This window comes from Andrena cerasifolii, chromosome 12 (assembly GCF_050908995.1).
Source record: "Andrena cerasifolii isolate SP2316 chromosome 12, iyAndCera1_principal, whole genome shotgun sequence".
Lineage (NCBI taxonomy): Eukaryota > Metazoa > Arthropoda > Insecta > Hymenoptera > Andrenidae > Andrena > Andrena cerasifolii.
The window spans coordinates 12,059,408-12,078,941 of NC_135129.1; the positions used below are offsets into that span (position 1 = coordinate 12,059,408).

Genomic DNA, 19,534 nt, shown 5'->3' on the forward strand with positions numbered 1-19,534 from the left:
ATAATTCTGTTGTATGTATGCACTATACCGCGCCTTCTACGATTTTCTGCATTGTCCTTTAATAGGCAGTGTCCACCAATGGAGGACCCGCGTTTTTTGTAGCGCAGGAAATAGCTGAAACGATGATTTGTAAAGAACATAAGATTGTTTATTGGATATCAAGTTTTACAAATATTATCACACACTTGTTTATGAATGTTTCATTGGAGATGGCTGCCTTACACGTATTGTACAAATATAATAATTGTATTTTATAATGGCTGTATATATAATATATATATATATAATATAATATATATATATATATATACTTAATTATCTTATAAAGTGGCGGTGTTCCTGTTTATATACATCAGTGGCCTGTAGCTTTTTAGTCTTGATTATCGACGAACCTCGATAATTAACCCTAACAAATCCGTGAGTTGTTGATCGAAGAGAAGAAGAACGATGAATGAAAATGAGAGAAATGGCATGAGAATGGCAATGGTCGTGGCGATGATAGATGGTACACTACGTTCGTGTTGATGGAAATGATTAAAAGCAACCAGCCTCTAGCATCTCGCAACATTCATTTATCCTCAATATTCCCAGCATACATAAAAATCAATAAATAATAATCATATAGATAAATATATATATACTATATATATATAATTATCCTACTATACTTTTGTGGTAAAATATTTCCGCAGCCCTTGTCGTAGGCCCATTTTCTTCCCCTTATAAAGAGCTAACTGCCCCTCAAATACCGCGAATAGTTACAAATTTTATGTATATATTACACATATATATATATATATATATGTATATATGTATGTATACTTAATGTACAAGCTGTTCTTTTTTTATCGGTATAGCTCGCACTTGCGCGTTTCCATTGGCGCCAATCGTAAATGTTCATAAAATAAATACTTTATATTTCGAAGCGAGTGAAAGATATTCAAAAGTTCTTGGAATTATCTCCCTGTTAACCTTACGGCCGCTTCGTTTCCTAAATCCACTTATTTAATTAAAGATTTAATCAGGGAATGAACGGAATCCGTAAATCTGCATGCATGTGCGTATGGGTCGAATGTCCTTTTATAATACTATTTTCGTTAACTTATACCGAGCTAAGCCGACGGCAAAAGAACTTCGTTCGCTTCCTGTTCCTCGAAATCGGGTGGGTATCCACCCCGTGTAGCAGCAAATATTCGAGTAATATGCAATACTCTGGGCATCAATGTCGAGGATTCCTAAAGCAGGAGTATCACATATTCCTTTGTACTGTATCCATATTAGACTGTCGCCACAACGGGAACGCTCGCTGGCGCGTTTCCCATCTCTCACAGTACAGAACTTTTGTACAGTACCATATCCAACGTTAGGAAAATACAAAAGTGCTTAAAAAGATGGTATAGTAAGGAATACTACAAGCGCCGTTGCCCTCGTTCAACTTTCTCGCTACATTATCCTGCAATCCCGGAGTCTCGCTTTCCATTAATACTAAAGAGACTTCTATCGCAGTAAAAACGGTGTACAAAATTTACGGATAGCAAATTTTCTAGCGCTGGAAGGAAGTAATGTATATATCTATGTATATCTCGACGGATATGGTAAAAAACTGTTTGCTTACTAGTCTATGTGAAATTCGCTGTAAATATACGTGTCAATCTGATAATCGAGCGATAGAAAAAATCGTTCCGTTGCTTCTAGCAATTGTACGTGGCGCGTGCACGTAATACGCGATTCGTCGTCACTGACAAATTGGTTTAGAACGTTCTCGAAAGAAACAACGTATATCTTACAAAATAACGATTTGTAAATATTCGTTAAAAAATATTTCGTAAAGACGAGTCTTGAATTTAATTTACTCTATTAATTAGACCGACACACGTACCCTTACCTGGACGTTTAGAACGTAATCGTTATTTAAGATAAATCAACCTCGTCGAAACGGTGACCGTCTCGACGCGAAGAAAAGTTACTGTCGCTCTCTGCGAAGATCCAATCACTGCTTTAACGTACGCTGTACAGCTTATATCGTAATACCCATACTCGATGTTCGCTTTCATTAATTCTAAAATAATATTTCTCGATGAGATCGTAATACTACATTGTTTTGTATATTCTCCCGGTGAATGAAACAATCTCTTAGCAAGCTGCCGAAGCCACTGAGTATAGGGCAATTCAACACAAAAGTTTTTAACGAATATTAAAGGTCTTAACAGCGATGATGAGAATCTCAGCCTGTTAAATAAAATTTATAAGATCACAGGCAATTCTCTTCGTAAAATTTACAAGCGACCGGTTTCTGTATCGATGAGACCCTTTAACGATCAGTTGCCCTTTAATTGATTAATACTAAATTAACTAGCTTGAAAGTACTGTACCGTACTGAAACCTACGATCAGAACTGTTATAAGAAAAGATTCTGGCGGATAAGAAAATAGAAATGACATTCCTACCGTCCGTCGTTTATACATTAAACTGTAAATTCTTGAATTAAGAGGCTCACGTGGTCTCGCCATCCTAAGCGTAAGTATGGCAGTCGACAGTATCGATATACAAAATGTACTCTCATGAGTATAAATTATAGAATCAATATGGCAAAGAGCACGTGAGCTTTCGGGTATACTACGATTTCTTCTTCTTCTTTTTTCTTTAGGCAAGATCATCATTTTCATCAAAGCACATAGAAGGCAATCCCGTCTGATCACCCAGAACTTTTACACACGTATAAGAATTGAAAAAAGTTAAAACTGTTTCTCTCCGCTACGGATTCATTGAGTTATTAATTTAACATATCCTAGCTCTCAGGAAAGAATCCCAGATAAGACTCGAACTTATCGGTGCCCTTTCGTCTCGACTGGCTTGCACACGCCCTATGCAATCTCACACGAAAATTCACCGTCAATACGTTCGTAATAAAACGTCCGATCCTCGCGTGAAAAACACTTTCAAACCGTACCACTCACGATCTTGCGAAATACAGGTTCATTACAATAGTGTGGCAGTGTCAAATTACATTGGCAAGTATACTTTACGCATCGCCGTAGAAAACAACGTTAGTACCGGAGGAGAAAGCAAAATTGACTAGGAAACACTCGCGTTCCAGCCCAGCGATACTCGGATGATATATAAATTTTCAGGCAAAAACCAGAGTCCGAAATGCTCGATACTGACGCCGTTCATCGGCCATCGATTTATCCGCTGCCAAATTCTATCGTATTTCCGTTGTACCGAAATATGATCGTCCCGCAGAGGCTTCGCCGTGCAACGTGGTCATCGCACCTCTATCTCTCAGGTACTAACATTGAGAATGTATCATTGCAGTCTATTGAATTGAGATGGCACAAGGTTTAGGAACCTCTTCTAGCACTCAAACTCTGACGCTGTTATGGCATTTAGATCTTTCATCAGACCCTCTAAATTAGCCATCTCTTGGTTCAGTTCTTCCGTACTGTACGAAGGCTGGAAGAAACGGCGAGGTTAATCAAGCTGTCTTACCTTACACGGGTGACTTATAAAAGGAACTGACACGTCGAGCCCGCTTCAACAGCGGATTCTGTAATACGGGACTAAAAGTGGCTCTTCTCCGTTTTACATCGCTCAAGCGTACAGTTCAAATGGTGTGTCCATTACCTTCAACCGTTCTACTTCCTCCGACGTGTGCGCCGGATTTGAAACAGAGGCTAATCGATTCTTGGCTAATTGCGTGGTACTTTGTGGCTTCTTGTAGGGGCTACCGGACATCGTGGGTCTTACCGTTACTTGAGAAACTGCGTAAAGTAGCAGCCATATCGTAATACAATATCTTAATCGTGAATGATCAGATAAAGAGAATGTAAAGTGTGACTAACCACCGTGTTTCTGCTGTGCCGGTGTCGAGGGTGCAGACTGAGGCGGTGGTGCTGGCACGCTAAAGCTTTTCAAAGGATGGCCCTGCATCCTCTTACTACTGCCGCTGCTGTCTGTTCCTCCGCCGCTACTTGACGGTTGATTGCTGTTGCCGTAATGGCCCGAAGCGTACTGAGTACTACCGGTATACGGTTGGCCGCTCGCGCCGTACGATAATTGCTTCAAATGACAATTGTTCGTATAAAATTGGGCGCGATGTTTATAGCGAATAGGAAGGACGTTGTTCTTACTTGGCTTTGCAGGGGCTCGTAAGAGCTCGAAATGTTACAAGAATCTGGACTCGATTCTGGCGTCGGTTCTAACGTTATGTGGGCTCGACTTAAGCTATACTGCGCCACTGTTCGAGGGTAGTTTTGTCTCACGGTTGGCGTGTCGCTGCAGGAAGTATGGATCGTTGGCTGCGACATGCTCGTGTTCACGATCGGTGTGGCAGTCGCTATGGCTGTAAAGGCCCAAGCACTTTATCATATAGCTTAAGTATCGTTGCTTCAGAATTCAAGTATGCTTTTAATAGTGCATCATCGGGTATCCGCTTTTTGTGTTGAAAATTAACACCGCTACGGATGACAAGACACTAGCTTTTCCGCGCCATTTAATTCACGATTTTACTTACGTTGATGTAAAGATGCACTGTCAACGGGAAGTGTAATGAGTTTAGGTTTGTGGCTTCCTCGACTATGCTGCCTGCTCAGGGTCGAGCACTTCTCGTCGGTGTTACCTAATATTGAGTGAACGAACAAAAACCGACACACAAAAATCAGGAAAACAGCGAACCAAATAGAATTCTACTAACTTGAATATTACTAACTTTAAACTAAGAAGAAACGTCAAGAAGAAATCATTAGAATTGTGTACTTAATTATGTTGGAAGTAAATCGGATCAGTTTCAGCTGTAGTGATAATCATAAGGAAACTCATTCCTGGCAATTCAATTAGACGAACAAAATACTGTGCAGTTGTGTTTCCATATGTCATGGCACGTGGCGTTATCTTCTGGAACTTACCCATGTAACTTGGCACGTAAGTACGTTTGTCCAATGAGCTAGAGTTCCCGCGTACACTTTCTTCATTGTAATCCTGATTACTTGGTCTGGGTAACGTGTTACTAGTCACGCCACTGGTAGAGGCTTCCCCATTTATCGAAGATTTCTCCAGGGCCTTGAGCTCCATCTGATCGTGATGAATCCACAAGTCAGGCGGTTTGATGTTCGTTTTTTGATTCGCGTCTTTCATGTATCTAAAACAGTTAATTCTACCATTAGCTAAAATAAGGTTCTCCGTAACCATGGAAATTGTACACATGTATGAGGATACGCACCCCTTTTTCCGATCGGGGGTGTCTGGATTGCGCTTACAGCACATTACTACGACTACAACTGCTACACCAGTGATGAGCACAATAGAACAGCCCACAATAATGTAGATCAGTATATTCGACAGTCCTCGTCCGTCTGTAAATTGAATTAACTGTTTAGCTATTATGTAAATATTCTAGCATTCTAACAAAATAATAAAAGTGTTTCAGAGTAAAATAAATGTTCACGTTACTTTATCATTCGCTACGCTTACTACATGCTATACTAATACACTAATATGATCGATAATCTAAAGGAGAATATCTTACCTCGACCATGCAATTCATCATAGACATCCATGCCATTGCCTAACATAAAAATAAGAAATTGCGATACTAGACAGACTCTTTTACAACCAACAGATTATCAAATACGTGCATGTACGCGTGTATACTGAAATATTTACTTTGCGGTGTCTTGAACGGGACAGTTGTAGAGAAAGGGCCGTATCCTTTTGAATTGCGTGCTTGAATCTTGAAATAGTAAGTTGTACTCGGTTTAAGGTCCTTCACGATGAAGTCGATTTTATCACCGATAACAGCTTCGATCGACCACTCCCTATCCCACTTTGTGTTATCGGTAGAATAAAAAATAATATACCCTGGAACAAATTTATCTCAACCTCCATTGTAAACTTAACGCTTCGATTGGAGAAAGTTCTTTAACACCTGTGATTGGTCCATTAGGCTGTTTAGGGGGTTGCCATCGCAATAAAACGGAAGTAGGACGGTCTTCGATAGTTTGAATTACCAAATCCCTTGGAGCAGAGCTTGGGACAGCTTCCTGGGTCTGATTCGAAACCACCATGCTCCACGGTGATTCTCGTTTTCCCTAAGAACGATGGTGAACATATCATTACCTAAACACTCATAGCTATTAATAAAAGACTCTTTAAATGGCAAATTATACACACCTTAATAAGTTTCACTGCGAATTCGTATAGCGTGTTTGGTTTCAAATCGTGTATCATGCAATTGAGATCAGTGGCGTTGTGATACCTGTACCGCGGACTACTGCTATGGTGGTGCGTATAACGCACAACGTAGTACCGATTATCCGTTACGAACTACAAAATTATTCTCCGTTAATAGAATTCATTGATTTACGATACATCGCTCGCGGTAATTCACGCTGTACTATCAACATACTTGTGTTTTCGGTAAAGTGGTGTCAGTCCAATACAGTACTACCGTAGTATCCGAGAGTACTGCAGCTTTAAGACCAACCGGCGGTATCAAAGGCACAGAAGTTTCAGACGCAGAACGTTCGGTTGTTCTCACATTCGCATATGCCGGTTGGCCGTCGCCGGCATCGTTTGTTGCTCTTAAGGATATAACGTACTCCGTCATTGATTCTGAGGGTAAAGAAGAAGTACTTATCTACCCAATTACTCAATGTTTTACTATAGGCATTAGTAAATCTACACAATGAAAATGTTCACCTAATTGGTCTATAGTGAAAGAACGTTCTTTCCCATCGAGGATTCGAACTTCAACGTCAGGCACTCCCCTTCCCCAGCCAAGCTTATACCCCTTTACTTTGATACTTTGATCCTTCGGAGGGTTCCAAAAGACTTGTATATAATCTGACATCACTTTTGCTATAATACACGCGTGCGAAATGGGCTTAGTGTCTCTGTGCTGTTTTTACCATAGAAATAATTAAGAATGCTTAAAGACCGACTGACTTCTTAAATTGCTGGGCGTATTTGGCACTCTTTTCTCGTCCGACTCGGTTTCGTACGTCTCTATCGGTATCCATTCTGTCCAAGGTCCAGTCCCATTCACGTTTAAGGCACATATGCGAACTTGATAGACTACATGCTTCTCAAGCCCCGTGAGCACTCGTGAGCGTTGATTCCCTTCAGTCGTTATAGTAACCGGCTGCGAACCCCGATCGTGTCGGCGGTAACGGATTTTATAGCCAGTGATAATCCCGTTTTGTCCCTCAAGCGGTGGTTCCCATCTTATTAAAATACTCTGTTAAGAGATAGGGTAAACAGTCAGTGATATTTCCAAACTTTCGCCTCAGGCTTGTAGAATCTTAAGTACGATGATACGCACTGTAGGACTAGCCGGTTCTACTGTAACATTGTGCGGTGGTTGAGTAGGTTGTGCACTATAAGTCCGCACTACGATATCTCTACTAAACGCGCCAGGACCGTTCTCATTTACAGCTTGAACTCTAATACTGTATTCTGTATAAGGCACGAGGTCTACCAATTCGTGCATGGTACTAGTGATTTCGCGCGTTATTTCCTCATTGTCACCCTTCAATTGAAACATCAGATATTCATTCGTGAAGCTATGCGGAGTTAATTAGTAATGGTTTCACATCGAAGCTATATACCTCTACAAACGTAATAATGTATTTAGAAATTCTGCCATTAACGACTTGCGGCTTTTCCCAAGACAGTGCGACGCTCACGCTGCTTGTAGCGTGGCCCTCTATATTCTGCGGAGGTCCAGGAACATTTGCCTGTTACAATACATTTACGGCGTTACAGTTGAAAAGCAGCTGAATCGAAGATTTACTAGTTTCTCTTAAATTCTGAACAGACCTCTGTGAGCGTAGTGACTTGCAACACCTCGCTAGAGATCCCAGGACCTTTTGCGTTCAAAGCGACCACTCGAAACTGATACGTCATACTCGGTTGTAAACCTGGTATCATTGCTTGCAACTTTCGCTGCGTATTTATAACTCTTTCTCTGTAAGATTTGACTGTTATGCACGAAATACGATCTGGGATGTTTTGAGAGGGCAATCTGTCGTGGAATGGGTAATCACCTTTGAGCACCCTCCTGTTTGTAATAAATATAGTAATTTAGAATATCCCCGTTTGTGTTTTCTGGTTCTTGCCACCGTAAAGTTACAAATCGGGCAGTGACAATGACGAGACTTAGATTCCTCGGGGCCGACGGGACACTTCCTTCTATCGACTCCAGGCTGTCTGTGTCGTCTACAAAACGGGATTTCGGGTCGTACAGGGAGTTGGGGAATCTAACAGATCCAGGAAGATCTGCGGGATCATCGGACGGACTAATGGAAAGCGGCGGATTCGGAGTGAACGCGGACAGCGTGTGACCTAAAAGGGTGCTCGGATGCTGCCAGGTTTTATTGTACAATTGACGATGCAGCAGTAGCTTCTTTTTGGGAGCTGTCTTTGGAGTGGTTGTCTTATGGGAATTCGCTTTTCCTGGATACATTTGTTAGCATGCAACACAGTTAACAAGGAGGAAACACAAATGGAAAAAAAGAATGAAGACAAAATTAAAATTTCTAACAGAAAGAAATGCAAACGATAACGTATGTCAAGCTTTTAAGCGAACAAAAAGATTGTAAATTAATAAATTGATAGATATGTACAGAAAAGAATGTAATTACGTAAACTTTACACCTTCAAGAATTAGAGGTACGAAACTATGAAATGGTTGGAACAACTCACTAGGTTGATTGATCGTTAGCCGTGCCGCGGCTTGTACACTCCCAGCAGAATTCGTTCCGATGCATTGAAAGATTCCAGCGTCTATAGCTAGTAGGCCGTTAATTCTAAGATAACTGCTGAAAGTAATCACGTAAGAGAAATATATTTCGAGGAGTTGCTAAGCTACTTCGGTCTGGTACAAGTTACAGCTCATAGACTCACCCGTTTATGATCTGCCAATACGCACTAAACGTAATGCGTTCTCCGTTCTTGAGCCACGTAATTTTTGGCTCCGGTTTCCCATAAATTTCGCATTCAAATTCTAAATCTTGATTCTCGCTAGCTACCTTGTCGTCCGGCTTTTTTAGAAATCTCGGTGGCACTAGAAATGTAAGAACAAGGTATGTAGCGTCTGAAGACAAAAGAAATATTATTCACTTAGCGGAAAAGAAAATACCTTGTATAATTAAATCAGCAGCTGCATCCAGCGTCTCAACTTCGTTTTCTGCGCGACACTGGTAAGAACCATCGTCTATTTCTTGGACATTACTAATTACAAGACTGGATGCGGCAACTTTACGATACCTGGACAATAAAATACAACGTTCCAATGCGTCACATTTCTTTTTACATTTCATTATTCATGCTTCCTCGCGCAATCTTTCCAGCTCACCTAGAATCAAGAGATGCTAGATCAATAGCGACACCGTCTTTCAGCCAGAGTATGCTTGGCTTTGGATAGCCATTGGCAGCGCACTCTAGGGTAACCGTTGATCCTTCGGTAACCATTTGTTGCAATGGTTTGGCAATGAAGACCGGCGGTGTACTTTCTTGATCTATGACACAACATTCCCTCTTTCACAAATCCCACGTCCGCTACATGTTAATAGTTTTCAAGCATTATACTAACCAATATCGCTCGTCAATAATCCTAATTGCGCTTTATTACTGAGCCTATATTGTCCATAACTGCTGGCATTACACCTGTACGAACCGACATCCTGTATGTTAACATCGTCGATCTCCAATGCACCTGCCCAAACATAGAACGGAACATGTATCTCTCGATTAAACACCTACGATAATGCAAGTAACGCAAACCTGATGGTAAGACCGTCATTCTACTATCATCAAGTACCAACGGGCGCTCATCTTTCAGCCATTGTATAGTCAATGAATTGTACGACGTAGGAAGCGTACAACTTAAATAAGCAATCTGCCCCGGGTAGATCATTGTATCCTGAGGTTCCTTTTCAAATCCTGGCAAACCTTTAAAACAAAGCACTCGCTATATATCTAGATTCTCATCACCCTGTTCGTGTGAACTGCGCATACTAACTTGCGAGTTTAATTGTAGCTGTGCGAGAGACAATAGCTCCGACATCGTCCACAGAAGCTAAACACTGATAGCTTCCAGTTAATTCTGGAATACTGCCGTAAACAGCAGCTGTATTTATATACAAGGATCCATTCGCTAGCTGAGATCTGTAAAGAGAAAAACAGGTATGGACGTAGGTTTCCATAATACCAAGGCGACATCTTAAAACTCGACATTCTTACCTATAAGTGTCCCCAATAAAATTAATCGGTTGGCCATCATCGGTTCGCCATTGAATAGTCTGTTTCCCAAGATCGCTCCTCGCTTCGCAGTCCAGTCTAGCTGAACTTCCTTGCTCGACCACCACATCTTGCGGTTCGATGGTAAAGTACAATCCACCTGCGCTAGCTGCGAGGAATAAATTCGACTTGTAATTTTAACAAAGAGAGGAACACGCATTTTTACATAATCAGAAATCACAGGTTCGTCATCGTATCCTTTATTGAGAAGAGAGATTTTCAACGACTGCTTAGTTCTAGATTCTAGATCGTTAGCCAATGCGAGGGTGAATTTGAAACGAGCCACAGGTATATCAAATTTCCCTTGCATTTCACAAGTTATTCAACACGTACAGGCGTTAAGTATTAGAATGGTAGATGTTGTGAAAACTGGCGGAGCTTCATCTAGGGAAGATGTGGATGTGCGTAGTAGTCGGGGAGGACAGAGGGGATAAAGGGTCGGCAACCCTACAGAGGCACCCTTCGGCCCTTTGGGCGAGACACCCGAGCCGAGTACCTAAATTCTCTTTTCTTCCCTTTCTTTCTTTTCCCTCCTTTCCAGGGGCTTTGCGATCGCCCGATACGACGTACGCAACCGCGATGCAGGACGATTCAACGTCGTTTCTGAATAGCCCTTCGCCGGGATCAAAGAAATAAGAGAATCTCGACAGGGCAATTTTATGGGACGCGATCCGAATGATTTCTAGCGAACGCAAGCTTCTTTCGCTGAAATACCGCGCAATCGATACGCCGTCAAGCGTTCCCTTCGCGGAACTATCCGCAGCAGATAAAAGAAAGTTATCTCTCCTTATAGATTCCTATCAATTACAAAAGTAACGTGCTTAGGATACCGCGCATTATCGATGACGTCTCCGCTGGAAAGAGTTGTTTAAATTGCTCAGCATCACTGCCATTATTTTCGCGTGGAAACGTCTCGCGTCCATAGAACGGGCGGCACTGAAGATCGACTCGGCCAAAGAAATTCCATCCACCTCGTTAAATTCTTTTCAAGAAATTCTTAAGACTCCCCGTGAAAGAGATACGCATTATATGCAGACAATTATGAATATCTTCCCGGGCTAACAATCTTCCGGTAGAAATCCTTCGCCTCTAGACCCTGGCACACTGCAAAAACCGTTACAAAAGAGCCAAGAAATTCAATATGAACGGGGAGCGTATAAAAAAATCCCGCGTGCCTATCGAAACTTACGCTGAGGAGAAGAAATGGTAGCCTCCAGGGGCGATGGTCGTATACGGGACCACGTATCCGTTTTTGGCGGGAAATCGGAGAGTACGCGTAATCGGCATCGGGCCGTTGATCGCTGGCGGATCGACTAATGCAATCGACACCTCCAGAAAATTGAGAGACACTGTCTACGGTTATTGGGTTACAGTTTCACGCTCACGGTGGTCTGTCACCTTTCCGTGCAACCTTCGCGAACGAGCGAAACACGTCTTCAACGATCGACACGTAGAGAGATAATTCTCTTTCGCCGAGTACATTTCTTTCGCAACTCGGACAAATCTCGTTGTTTCTCGATATCGCGTGTCTAATAATGTTTGAATTTTTACCGCCATTTCTTGCCACAAGCACGTCACGCGAATCAATCGAAAATATATCGATAGATTCGTGCTTGCGATTCTCGAATCTTTCCCTCCGAAAAGCCGTCACGCTTCAGTTCCGTTCTGCTCTCTTGGCCGTGGAGGGACGTGCGAAGTTAAACGTCGATAAATAAAAAGAGGGAAGAAGGGACGGGGATGGAACGTGCGAAATTTCGCGCCCTATAGCGCCACGAAGCTGCATTCTCAAGAAAATAAACCGTTTGCCGTCTGACTATTTGATTTATGAGTGCGGGCGACAACCTACCGCACGGCATACCGAAATAGATCAAGAGGAGAACCATTGCGGCGTACGCGCGAGGTAAATCTGTCGCGGAAACAACCACTGCGCCGTATTGCATACAGAGCGTCCAGTAATTCATCGTGCAACCGAAACGGGGCGATTCCTCAAAATGTGGGATCAAGCTTGCCTGCGCGAGGCTTCGTTTTCGGCAGCCATCGAACATTTCGATCGGGGCTATGCTTCGTGCAAAGATCAAGGCACCGGTACGGCAAAACTTTATCGCACATTCTTTACTGATTTCTGCGTAAAGAATCATCCCCCGTTTCGATGCACCATCAGTTACTCGACAACACCTTGTATATAGGGTGTTTCTCAGACATCGGCTCATGCATTTTGTTTAGTAGCATAACGGTAGCGGAAGAGAGAGAGAGAGAGAGAGAGAGGGGGGGGCAGAGAGGGGGAACGAAAGTATCATGTACAAACTTACAGCGAGTCTTCAAGTTGCTATCTCGGACGAGCTAAATGTATCGGATAATTTCCTGCAGATAAGGTTCACACGATCGATGCGGGAATCGTTTCGCGAGGTGTTTTCTCGATGCTCGTCGAGCGATTACGCTGCCGCAAAAATGCTTAGAAAGCCGGCATACTTTCACCCTCTATCGGTAACCATGACTTTTCTTCCTTTCCTTCAAAACTGCCCGCCCGAAAAATGGCAAACACCACGTTACCAGCTGGGCAGTGGTGTTCCTTTCGTTCCCTGTTCCCAGCGTGGCGCTCGTCCCTTCGTCCCCGATATTTCCACGCGATAATAAATCCAGGGAATTTTTTCGCAGGCGTGGATTAATTCGCGGGGCGAGTTTGCATGCCCGCGGTGGAAGGAGAGGGAGAATGTTGAAAAACGCGGTAAAAGTACTCGACATGTGACGAACAGACCGTGAAGGAAGGCAAGGTACGTATAACACCGCGCCACCACGGATCTACGGGGTGCGCGCATAAATACTGATAGAGCATGGGGACGAGGGTGAAGGACATTACGATCCCCTCCTGCGAGGGAATCAATTAATCGCTCGCGACAGTTGGGGATCGCAGGGAGCAACCGTTTAGATACAGGGAAAGGAAAGCTACCGGGGGCAAAATCTAGGCTCGACTTTAGCGATCGATAAATGAATTCCTCGAACCGGGTTTCTTCTGTCCTTCTCCCTCTTATACTTCTCCGTACCGTGACTGTTACTTCCGTTCAAGGAGGTACAACTGTTCCGCGAAACACGTCCAAGAAAGACGAGAATCGGGGAAACGATGTACTGCCTTGAAAGGATAACACACACGACGGTATCGTGGTAATGGAATTACTGCCGTGACGCAACGACTTTAAGCGAACGTGATTCCTTTGTGAGATACAGAAAGAGTAATGTGGCCAGATTTACCAAACTCTAATGGGGGGAGCAGCGTGAACTGAAACTCCTTTCTTTCTCCCTTCAGAGGAAATACTCCAGGTACATCGTAAATCCCTTTAGAAAATCTGTACGTTTCCAAGCAGTGGATATAAAAAATTCAGGAGATCTGGCCTTGTCGCGGGAGGGTAAAGGTGAAGGCATCTAAACGAAATCAATCGGTGATCGATTTCGTTTTAGATGCAAAGAGTGTCTCAGGTAAATCACCCTATACATCAATATGCACGCGCGTACGCCGCGTGGGCGCTGACCATTAAGGTGTCGTTACGACATCGGTCCCGGGGTACACACGTTTGTAAATACCACTTTACATGGAACGCATTTGGACGCGCTCGTGTTGCACGATCGTCCCGTATTTGGACTACCAACGCTAGCGTACATCTTCCATGTGTCGAATCTACATCACCGGCGAGCCCTTATACGAGCACGTTTCGCGCGCAACCGGTACTCGAGTGCGCGAAAATCTCTGTTTCCATTTCTACTCGCTCGTCGTCTCTGTTTAAACGGTACACATATACTTGAGTACGTTCAACGAGAGATCGATGAACTGAAATCGAGGGGGTTGACGTCGGTGTTGAACTCATCATGTTCTGTTTGTACGGGCCCCATAATTGTTCTGCAGTGTGCTGCGCGCCGGTAGAGAGCTATATCTCGGCAGACAAAGCTAACTGGTTTATTTGAAGAACGCACCCTTTTAAGACCCCCCTTTCATTGTTTGAACGCCACGCCACCGCGATGAGCCGGAAATGGATCTTTATATCTAACTACACGGACGTATATTGTAATAATGGAAAGCAAATAACAAGAATAATAAGGGGGATGATACTCGTGGAAAGCCAGTCGTAAATACCGGCGAGTCGATCAGCGAAGATAGATACAATTTTTAACGTAGGCCGCTGGTACTGGTTGGTTACGATTGACGCAACGACATTGGACGTTTAGTAGATGCATTTTCTATCGCGATAAAATCGCTAGGAGAGGCATGCCGCATTGTCGGAATACTTTTCCTGCAGCGTTTAACGCGAATGCTTCTAGTAGTGCAACCGCTTTTAATGAATCTGCTCTATGCTACGAGCTAGAACAATGCTGTCCCTAGGCTTGCCTTGGAAACCTCTCCCAATTCATTATTACTTTTATCAGGGGACCTATTCCGCCCTCGTTATTGCGGGAGTATTGCCAAGGGATGTGTCTCCGCTCAGATCGTTGCAATCGGAAATACACCCCCAATCACCCCCTTATACGACGACATAACCTTCTCTGCATCAATAATAGTCGTCCGTACCGCAGTGCTTCTCAACTTAATTCCTCAAAATAATTCGAGGCACCAAATTCGATACAAAAGGTGCAGAATTGTGCCCTTAACATCGTATCTAATAATATCTTTTTCTTGAACAATCATATCTTAAAATTCTTGGATACAAGAAATCGTCCAGATTCGTTTACGATTCTTTGTTCGCATTGTTGTCGTTCGCCTGCTTTGGTATGCAGAGTCTCGATCCTTAAACGGCTCATTATTTAATTCAAAGTCGTAACAGTGGTAAACGGTTTAATGAAACAACCACTTGCATAATAATTGCACGTTATAAAAGTATATCGTGCGTAATGAATAGAGGTATAGTTTCCATTCCTGCGATCCGATCGAGATACATACTTCGCCAGCAGGTTCCCATCGTAGGTTTGCAACATTTCGACAATTAACGGAATGCCCCCGAGTCCTGATAACTCCGGCGCGTGGCTTCTGGTCGCGATTCGCGAAAAATCAATCAGGTATTTCACGCGCCCGGACAGATGAAATCGTCGGGGCACCGGTTCGAGAACGGTTCTCCGTGGTGTAATCTCGCGTCGAGCGTTAAGAGATTAGCAAACAGAAAATCGCGGAACGGCCTCGTAAATATTTGCCTACTGCTACGATCAGACCAGATGCAAACAGTGGCAACCGTGAACCGATACGCAACGATGTCCCCCGTTTCCACGTTCATCGATAAAACACCGGATAGAGCGCGAGAAAAAATCCCATTTTACGCTCTTATCTGTAGCAATCGGCGAGAAGGCGTGTTTTTACGGTATATACGCGAATGACAATGCCGTCCTGCGCAGACACTACATTTTCTCTTTCAAGACGCACGGGCACCTGCGATTTAAATGAATTTCCGATGCAGAGGGGCATTTCCGAGGGGTAATACGCAAAGGTACGACTGCTTAGGGGGAAGTAACGTTGGGGAATGTGCGTTTCTAGTGGGCATATATCGGACTTACCCAGTACGACGAATGTCAACAAAGCCAACGGGACAGCGAGAATACGCGGCTCCATTGGGCCAGCGGGTGTCACAGACTCCGACGCGTACGAAAACCCAGCGTTATTTCTTCACGCGATCGCTGCACAAGCATACATTGTCCTGCTGAACGAATACATGCCAAGTCCCTTTGACTCACCGTCGTCCGTGAAACGACAGATCGAGTCTCACATCCGTAAACTTCATTCTCGCACAGCACTGTCGCGAACTCGGCGATAGAACATGGCTAAAGGACGGCTATACACCTCCGCATTGTCTCGAGTCGCTCGACGATCTGACTCTCGCCGCCATTTTGTACCACCTCGCGATCATAGCGCCGCCGACGCGAGCCCGCGGTATTAGCAGGTGGTTTGAATGTTTCTTGATGCTTCGACAGCTCTTTCTATTACTTTGAAAGAGAAATGTTTGTAGATATAAATTGAAGCTGGAGGAGTATATAGTTATTCTTATTCCTTGCGAAATGTCTTGCTTGCCCCGATCAATCGAATATTAACGTACGTTCGTCTATAATTGATTTGTGTAATTGAAGAGAATTTTGGGATATGGATTTGATTCGTTTATATAATCAACGTTATTCTTCGAATTGGAGGGAGTATTAGGTACAAAGCTTTACGTTCTGCGATAATTAATATAAAGTTTATAAAACGGGTTGAACATCTTTTCCATGGTACAATTCTATCGAATAACTTGTTAACCTATCTATCGTTGATTCCATGGTGGCGGCACCAAGCGTCTTTCTAAGTTGAGGTTATGTTTCTGTTGTATTAAAAAAAAATACATAAATAAACGTTCATGTAGCCGTCAAGTACATATATTTTTGTCGTTTCATTGAGTTATTTTTGTAGAGAAGTTACGGTGAGTCGTGAAATCAAAATAGGGACGTTCTTCTATCCTTTTGATTCGGTTGGAATTGTTGCTGTTCCGGCTTATGTGTGGTTAATTTAGCATTTGTGTCGTTTCTATGACAAAAGTTGGTTTTTGCATTATTCTTTGCCGCCGAGAAGGGAGGGCTCGTCAATACAGGCGATCTTATTGTTGCCGCAGATATTTTCGAAACCAGCAAAATGTCAGGAGGCATGCTTTATGGGGGAGATGAAATCGGTGCTTTGGTGTTTGACTTGGGCCATCATTCTTTGAGAGTCGGCTATGCCCAGGAGGACACTCCGAAAGCCGAGATCCCAGCTGTCGTGGGTATAGGGGAAGATGGCAATTGTACAGCGACGAAAACCGAACCCATGGACATCGATGATAAAAAGCCAGATAATAACATTACGCAGTCTGGGACCAAGTATTACATCGACACTACCATACTTCATGTCCCACGAAAGAATATGGAAGTTGTGAGTTACATGAAGGATGGTATGATCGAGGATTGGGATCATTTTGAGAAGGTATCGTAAAACTGGGATCAAATAGTCTCCAAATAATCCCTAAGTTCTTTTGGTCGCGCAAGCATCAACTACAAACATGCATCCTGTAATAGGTTTTAGATTACACTTATTCTAAAGTAATTCAGTCAGACGCGGAGTATCACCCAGTGCTGTTTTCCGAATCACCATGGAATGTACGTAGTAAAAGGGAAAGGCTGACCGAATTAATGTTCGAGAAATATAACGTGCCAGCATATTTCCTGGTGAAGAACGCAGTTCTTGCTGCTTTCGCGAATGGCAGAGCAACTGGCATTGTTGTTGATAGCGGCGCGACGCACACTTCCGCTGTACCGGTTCAAGACGGTTTTGTATTGACCCAGGCGATAGTTAAGTCACCGCTCGGGGGAGACTACATAACTATGCAGTGTAGACAGTTTCTTCAGGTACAGGTGTAATTGGAAATACTAGTTCAGAGAGGTATAACAATGGAATAATTGTGTGATTCGAATAACAGGACAACGACATTGACCTGTCTCCCTCTTACATGGTGGGTAGCAAAGAAGTTGTTAAAGATCATGACAAACCGAGGTGGGTAAAAAAGAAGGGCTTGCCCGAGGTTACTAAATCCTGGCATAACTACATGGTGAAAAAACTGATCCAAGATTTCCAAGCTACGGTGCTACAAGTATCAGAATCTCCGTACGATGAGAAAATAGTTTCCACGATTCCTGCAGTTCAATACGAGTTTCCTACTGGATATCATCAGGTACTTAGAAGTAGCACACGCGCGTATGTGTGATCTTAAAGTGTATCGGTGCTTGACGAATGTTAATAACATTTTAAGGACTTTGGGAGCGAAAGATTTCGTATGCCGGAAGCACTTTTCGATCCTAGCATGGTACAAATGCGTGGCGGTATGGTTGGTAATACTATGCTAGGTGTAGGACACATCGTACAGACCAGCGTGGGCATGTGTGACGTCGACGTGAGGCCAGCGCTTTATGGAAGTGTCGTTGTTACCGGTGGTAATTCGTTTATTCAGGTAATATCGTGTTGCAGATATTAACAGTCGCGCGACTTTCAAAGACACTTTATTGACATTACTTTTAATACGACGCTTAGGGATTCCCGGAGCGTTTAAACAGAGATCTTTCTACGAGAATACCGTCTAGCATGAGGTTGAAATTGATTAGCGTAAATGGATGTGCCGAGCGACGATTCGGGGCTTGGATCGGCGGGTCTATTTTGGCGTCGATTGGTACCTTCCAGCAAATGTGGATCTCAAGTCAGGAGTACGAGGAAAGTGGAAAGAGCCAAGTAGAACGGAAATGTCCTTAAACTATTAAGTTATTTTCATTTATCTTCACCTAATAATACTATCGATAATTGTACAAACACCTCTTCGACGATCTTTTCTTAAGTAAACGGTCATGAAAGATTACACTGTGCATTACATTCAAACAAATCGAACGCTATACATAACAATGAGAGATATCATTTCTTCTGACATTTGTTTAAGACACGCGTGTTTTGAATATTGACCTGAGACGTGGATAAGTATATTTTACTTATACGTGATATTGAATAATGACTTGTAAAATATGCAGTCAAAAGTGGGAGTTTTATTTATTATCAGTGCACCACGTAAACGCAATAAAATTTTATAATTAATAGTGTATAAAAAGTTGTATTAAAATTTTTATAAAAACTTACGACGAAATTATGCTGTTTTTTAAATTAATCTACACGATCACCACACGGATCCTATGTCACGTATATTCACCTCTGAAATATACTTCGAATGTTAGACTGCTCTGCTCTCACGGGTACGGCAGCAAAGTATAGTTTTCTGTTCAAAGCACATCTTTCTTGTCATCAAGCGAGAAAGTGTTCCGCGCTAGAATTATGCCGTGTAAATAATGTATGACTAAAAGCTCCAACTTCAAAAGAAACCTTTCATTACACTAAACACATTTAATGAGCTGTGGTACTGGTGAAATGAGCGGTTTATGTACAACTATGTATTTACTTCTTTCTTAAACACTTCAGCACAAGATCAAAGCACAGAATATTCCACAAAGCTGATGCATCATTATGTCTTTAACTATTTACGCTACAGTGAAATTAGTCTAATATAGGGATGAAGTCCAATTTGTCCGATGAACTAGTCATTCGGACTATCGATTTTGTGAACAGTCTAACGCTGTTTCCTGAGAATATATTCATTGCACTTGATCAAGTGTAAAGTCAAAATATACTACTCCATTGTGTAACCTTTTTTTTTTTTATCAAAGTTCGCGA

General features: G+C 42.8%; 2 protein-coding genes across 11 annotated transcripts; one reads left to right on the forward strand and one right to left on the reverse strand.

Annotated features, from left to right (window-relative positions):
- Nucleotides 1-128: 128 nt before the first annotated feature.
- Fra (neogenin protein frazzled) lies at nucleotides 129-16,161 on the reverse strand. 8 transcript variants are annotated; one of them, XM_076823546.1, is made up of 27 exons: nucleotides 15,826-16,161; nucleotides 10,240-10,405; nucleotides 10,019-10,164; nucleotides 9,781-9,948; nucleotides 9,590-9,712; nucleotides 9,353-9,515; nucleotides 9,137-9,264; nucleotides 8,902-9,061; nucleotides 8,701-8,813; nucleotides 8,043-8,214; nucleotides 7,816-7,963; nucleotides 7,605-7,733; nucleotides 7,319-7,525; nucleotides 6,943-7,234; nucleotides 6,697-6,855; nucleotides 6,404-6,609; nucleotides 6,169-6,321; nucleotides 5,924-6,086; nucleotides 5,662-5,856; nucleotides 5,525-5,590; nucleotides 5,219-5,351; nucleotides 4,905-5,137; nucleotides 4,514-4,618; nucleotides 4,131-4,342; nucleotides 3,843-4,059; nucleotides 3,625-3,761; nucleotides 129-3,453 (listed from the first exon to the last, which is right to left on the reverse strand). In XM_076823546.1, exons 1-27 carry the CDS (start codon nucleotides 15,878-15,880, stop codon nucleotides 3,355-3,357), a joined length of 4,248 nt encoding a protein of 1,415 aa, XP_076679661.1. In that variant the 5' UTR covers nucleotides 15,881-16,161; the 3' UTR covers nucleotides 129-3,354. The 8 variants fall into 8 exon arrangements, with proteins under 8 accessions (XP_076679661.1, XP_076679655.1, XP_076679660.1 ...); XM_076823540.1 differs by having other exon boundaries at nucleotides 8,043-8,451; XM_076823545.1 differs by having other exon boundaries at nucleotides 8,701-8,816.
- Nucleotides 11,967-18,945, forward strand: Bap55 (Brahma associated protein 55kD). Of its 3 annotated transcripts, XM_076823590.1 has the most exons (7): nucleotides 11,967-12,196; nucleotides 12,952-13,067; nucleotides 16,908-17,254; nucleotides 17,347-17,676; nucleotides 17,748-17,999; nucleotides 18,078-18,275; nucleotides 18,356-18,945. In XM_076823590.1, the coding sequence occupies exons 3-7, from the start codon at nucleotides 16,928-16,930 to the stop codon at nucleotides 18,569-18,571; spliced, it is 1,323 nt and encodes a 440-aa protein (XP_076679705.1). In that variant the 5' UTR covers nucleotides 11,967-12,196; nucleotides 12,952-13,067; nucleotides 16,908-16,927; the 3' UTR covers nucleotides 18,572-18,945. The 3 variants fall into 3 exon arrangements, with proteins under 3 accessions (XP_076679705.1, XP_076679703.1, XP_076679702.1); XM_076823588.1 differs by lacking the exons at nucleotides 11,967-12,196; nucleotides 12,952-13,067 and adding an exon at nucleotides 16,579-16,718; XM_076823587.1 differs by lacking the exons at nucleotides 11,967-12,196; nucleotides 12,952-13,067 and adding an exon at nucleotides 16,617-16,833.
- Nucleotides 18,946-19,534: the final 589 nt, after the last annotated feature.